Consider the following 5,451-nt stretch of genomic DNA (forward strand, 5'->3'; position numbering starts at 1 on the left):
CTCCTTTGAGATGGTCATCGCCCTCTTCTGCGGCATCTTCACGGGTCTCACCCCCATGTTTTTTATGGCTATTAGGATATCTTTAGGATCGCCACCATGGTAGTCATGGACCACACTGGGCAGCAGAAGCTGCACAACATGGTGGCCTACTGCCAAAATGCAGACAAATGTCGGCGTGCCACCATCGCTGTGCATTTCGACGAGGTTTGGGATGACTAGGACTGCAATGAGATGTGTGATATCTGCCGCCAAGGCAACGACTACATCACAGTGGATATCACCAAGCATGACCGCGAGGTGCTTCTGATCGTGGAGCTGGCCGGCTCGCTGGACGAGAAGGTGACCCCACTGAAGGTGTCCGAAACATGGCTGGGCAAGGGCCCTGCCAAACGCCGGCAGATGATCCGTGTCACAGCTCTGACCCGCTTTGAGGCTTCACGGGCCTCACCCCCATGTACGTAGGCAAGGTGTCCCCGACTCCTCTCCGCTGGGCATTTGGAACGCTCCACCAGCTGGGAGTGGTGGTGGGAATCCTCATCGCCCAGGTAGAGCTGCTTCAACACCGCTGGTGCATATTTGTGGTTGCTGTCTGGTCTCTTTGGGGGTTGCAAATGCTCACCCATCACAGTCTTTGTCTATTTCATTTTACTTGTGATTATTCTTTTGTTGCTTATGGTTATTATTTTTGTACCATTAAAATGCTTGAGTAAATTTTACTTCCATTTGCTTTATTTTGTTGCTTCAAACACCTAGAACATGGGTGGGCCAACTCTTCGGTATACACTGAACGAGCGAGCTAGCAATAAACCAAGGCAAACACATTGTTTAAGAGACTATCAAATCACATTACAAAAACGAAGTTCACCCAAGGGTAGGCTACTTACAATTTTAACGGCAACAAAGTCAAGTCGGAGTCCGTTTTGCAGTCTTCTTAGAAACTACAATATGACTACATTTTCGAGTATTTCCGCCGAGTTACATCCGGATGTGTTCGGACCGCGAGCAGAAAGTTGCATATTCGGTTTTTCCACGGAGAAGCACTAGGGGGAGACGAAGCACCCACCAAACGACCCAAAAAGTGTTGTAGAACCATCAGAACTTGTTGCATAGGGCCTCTTTAAAGTCTCACCTTTTAATCGAGCTGGCTGTACAAAGATCATCAACAATGGTCTAGATTGCTGGGACTCTAGGACAAAGCTCCCAAAAACAGCTTGGCATTCAATGAGTTAAACACGAAAAATACACTGTTCAACAGAGCTGGTGTGTGTGAGGCACACTCTTAAAGACGCAACCTTTCGGTTTAATTCGGTTAAAGTTCTCGTGCGTAGGCTATTATAGGCTAGAATCCAATCCTGTTGATGCCCCTGCTATTTATCAATGTAGCCTTTTATTGTTTTTTTTTGCCATGAATCGTCCACTCCATCCACTCCACTAAACTCTAGGAACGCAACCAGTAGGTGGCGATGAGATTACTTTCCCTCCCTATGGCTAGCTTGATGAAAATAGAACGTTGAAACCGGACATGACAATGTTAGCAAAAGCAGCTAAAACCAAAGTGTCTGCTAAAACTTAGCCGAAATTTCAAAATAAAAGACCACGTCCGCAATCCACACGGATCCAAAGCGGTTTCAGAGAAAGCATTGCTAATAGGGCTGAGACAACGCGTCGACGTAATCGATGACGTCGACACAAAAAATACGTTGACGCAAAATATGAGCGTCATTCGTCAAGAATAACGTGTGCTGCTAAATATTTTTAATTTTACACCTTCAGTGATTTCCATACGTTGACTAATCTGTGGCTGGGCACCACAAAATCAAAACCGGCCACCACACATTGATGTTCTATATTGTAGGCCTACTACAATCGTGAATATTTTGTTAAAGGGGAACTTGGCAACTATTTCAACGTAATAAACCCGTTTAGAAATCATTTGGATGGTTAAATGACCTGTTCCGGTGAAAATGGTGACTTTTCCCGCTGCCCCTAGCGTCCCCAGGCAGAAAACCAACCTTGCAACATTGAGACTACCGTCCCGAAAAGATAAGTGAGAAACAAGAAACTAGTTTTAAATCGTGTTTCTTACCTTGTAACATTCACATTGTCTGCCAAACTTATGCTAACCGTTTTGCTAGCTTGTAAACAAATCCATGTGCTTTATCGTTACCTTTGTCCACAGTTTGAAATAGCATAATGCACAATTTCTCCAGCAGAGGGGGAAATCCTGCCAAGTTTCCCTTTAAATGCACATGCAGAGGAGGAGCAGCGGGCTCGTTACGAGAGAGAGCGGTCGGGGCGAGGAAAGGCTTTGTGAGTAAAAAGTGCAGCTCAATGAAATTATTTTATCTTATCTTTAATTTAAGTTGAAGGATTGTTGTTGCCACATAGAAGCACTGCATAGAACACAGTGGGCTAAATTGCTATTAAATCCGGTTAGCATCATGACCATGCTGCACAAATTTGTTCAAAACTGCTGCATTAAAGTTAAAGTAAACTCTGCTAAGGTCTTATCACAACATAGTACATTGAGGAGACTAAACTAAGTTAAGTTACAGTATGCAATCAAGCAGTATCTCAAAGCTAACGTTAGAATACTGTTTGGATGTCAAGTTTAGCATGCTTACTTGCAGCTGCTTGTATTCGTTACTCATGCAGGGCTCATTTTATTGACTCTGAATGTTTGCAAAATCCCAATGTAAATGGAAAAGTGTTTTCCAAGACTCAAAAGTGCTTGTCCAAAGGAGAAGTACGAACCGTTATTTGAACTAACTACGTTATGAATTGCATCCACACATCAGCAGGCTTTTAACGGTGTTAATGTTAATTGCAAGGATTCCCACACAAACGTCTTAAAATGACACTCAATTAGACATACACTACTGAACTTCATTGAATGCTACCTCTGACTAAGAATGCATTACTTTGCACTTGTATAGTCTTTTATTTTGGAATCTTAAGAGCAATAAACATATATTGCAATGTTTTCATGTTTTTTCATTCAGATATGTTACAAATAAACATATCTAAGTTGCTATTAGTGAATTAATGGGGAGATAATCGAATCGAAAGCGAATCAGACTGAAAAAATGAATCGTTAGATTTATCTGCATCGAAAAAATAATCGCTAGATTAATCGTTTAAAAAATAATCGTTTATCCCAGCCCTAATTGCTAACAATGAACTGCATGACAACCGAAGAGTTAACATTTCGATGTTTAATGTTGAAGATTCAGACATTAGGTTGTTCACATGAAGTTGTAATAGCCTAGTAGTTTCCTGTTGAACCAATGTAATTAAAATAGGGTAATAATAAAGATTGTAACCACAATGAAGTGAACTCCATAAAGGAACTTGTCCTTTGTTTTTGTTGCCATGAGAAGGTAGTAGGCTGCTGCATTTGCGAGGCATATCTTTTAACAACCGGCATCATTGCATTTCATTTGGTCCACTGCAATACCTTTGATTTATTTTGTAAACATCTTTTTTGTACATTGCTGTGGGTCATTCCCATTATCTTTGTTCATTAATCAAAATCACCTGTAAGGGTAATTTAAACATTTAAAAACAGTCTTATAAAACATGATTTGGAAACTTGAGACATATTTGGGGGGGGGGGGGGGGAGGGGAGTTGACACCAATTGCTTCTGATTTCATAATGCATGAAGAAGCCATGCATTGTTTAATTTCTGTGGTAGATACATTGCAAGCCTGTATTTATGTTTCCTTGAAAAGTTCTGAATGTAAATCTCTGCACACAATAGATACCATCAGGTTTGATCAGGGCTGCACACAAAATGCCCACTTTTGGACTTTGGATGGTTAAATAATTTCCTCTTCCACAATTTTATACATTTTGTATCTCTGGACTGGAATGTCGTACAGACTTATGATGTGACATATTTTGTTTCTCTCCACAGAAATCATGGATGACAGCAGCATGGATGACAGCGGCATGTATACCAGCGGTGGTGAATCCCAGGTAAGTATAGCACTAACTTTGGATATTTCTTATTTTAAATTTATTTTAAATGTATTGTTGGGTGTAATTTTGTCTTTCTTTTTTAGGCTACCACAATATTATTCTCCAGGAGTGTAAGTCTTACTTAAAGGATAATTCCGGTGTGATTTGGACCTAAAGTGTGTTGAAACATGATACCGAGTGTGAGCGTATGTCTCATAGCTCACCTCGGCTTGTCCCCTGCACTCCAAAATCTGGCGCTAGTTAGCCGATGCTACCAACATAGTGTTTCGTTGTGGTGCCTCGGGCATCGGCCTAGCCATGCAAATAAATCACTGTTTTACACCATTTACGAGGCTCAAAGTAGCTCCATACTTCATTGTTAGACTTCCGAGGGCCTTGACATTTAAAACGAGACATGGAGAACTTTGAAAAAGCACTGGTAGTTTATTTACAAGACGATTTATACAGACAGTACCTTAAGGAATTTTACCGTTCAACGCCATCTTGAATTAAGTCACGATAAGTCGAGCGAGGAGTACGAACAAACAGGTCTGATAAGGGATCAGATTCCAAAAATAATTCCGTAAAAATGCATGGATTCTAGTTGCTGCTACTGGAAGAAACTGTAATCCATGCATTTCCACTGAATTATTTTTGGAATCTGATCTCTTATCATACCTGTTCATTCTTACTCGTTGCTCGACTTATCGTGACTAAATTCAAGATGGCTGCAAACGCTAAACTTCGTGAAGATACTGTCTGTATAAATCGTCTTGTAAGTAAACTACCAGTGCTTTTTCAAAGTTCTCAATGTCTCGTTTTAAATGTCAGGGCCCTCTTCACCTTCTCCACCTCCACCTCTACCAATGAAGTGTGGAGATACATTGAGCCTCGTAAATGGTGTAAAACAGTGATTTATTTGCATGGCTAGCCCGATGCCGAAGCACCACCATTGAAAAAGCTGTTGGTAGCATCGGCTAACTAGCGCCAGATTTTGGAGTGCAGGGGACAAGCCGAGATGGGCTATGAGACATACGTTCACACTCGGTATCATGTTTCAATACACTTTAGGTCAATATCACACCGGAATTCTCCTTTAATAACAATAAGAAGGTAAATATTTTAAGGATGCATTTTAAATATTTAATAAAAAACTTTATTTTTCAACCCCCTTGCAGGAGGGTGACTTTGTGTCGCCCTCTGAGTTTGAGGACGATGGGCACAGCCCTCTTCCTTCTCCACCTCCACCTCCACCTCCACCTTCACCACCACCCCAGGGCTTGCTCCCCAGACAGCCCAGACTGTGGCTGGAGAATGATATGGATGGCTACCTTGGTGACGAGGAAGATAGCGATGAGGATGATGAAAATTTGTAATTTTGTATATTCTTTATCTTCTTCGGCCCTTATTGCTTAGTTGTGCTTTTTATATTATATACTTTTAATTACTTTTTCTGCTGCTATTGAATGTTTGTGTGTTGTCTGTATTCT

The 5,451-nt window shown here is 41.2% G+C and overlaps 1 protein-coding gene across 2 annotated transcripts; it reads left to right on the forward strand.

Annotated features, from left to right (window-relative positions):
* The first annotated feature begins 465 nt into the window (after nt 1-465).
* On the forward strand, nt 466-5,451 carry LOC121698946 (SKI family transcriptional corepressor 2-like). 2 transcript variants are annotated; one of them, XM_042081493.1, is made up of 4 exons: nt 466-545; nt 3,918-3,979; nt 4,066-4,092; nt 5,140-5,451. In XM_042081493.1, exons 2-4 carry the CDS (start codon nt 3,923-3,925, stop codon nt 5,335-5,337), a joined length of 282 nt encoding a protein of 93 aa, XP_041937427.1. In that variant the 5' UTR covers nt 466-545; nt 3,918-3,922; the 3' UTR covers nt 5,338-5,451. The 2 variants fall into 2 exon arrangements, with proteins under 2 accessions (XP_041937427.1, XP_041937428.1); XM_042081494.1 differs by lacking the exon at nt 466-545 and adding an exon at nt 2,279-2,310.

This window comes from Alosa sapidissima, chromosome 23 (genome assembly GCF_018492685.1).
Source record: "Alosa sapidissima isolate fAloSap1 chromosome 23, fAloSap1.pri, whole genome shotgun sequence".
NCBI lineage: Eukaryota > Metazoa > Chordata > Actinopteri > Clupeiformes > Clupeidae > Alosa > Alosa sapidissima.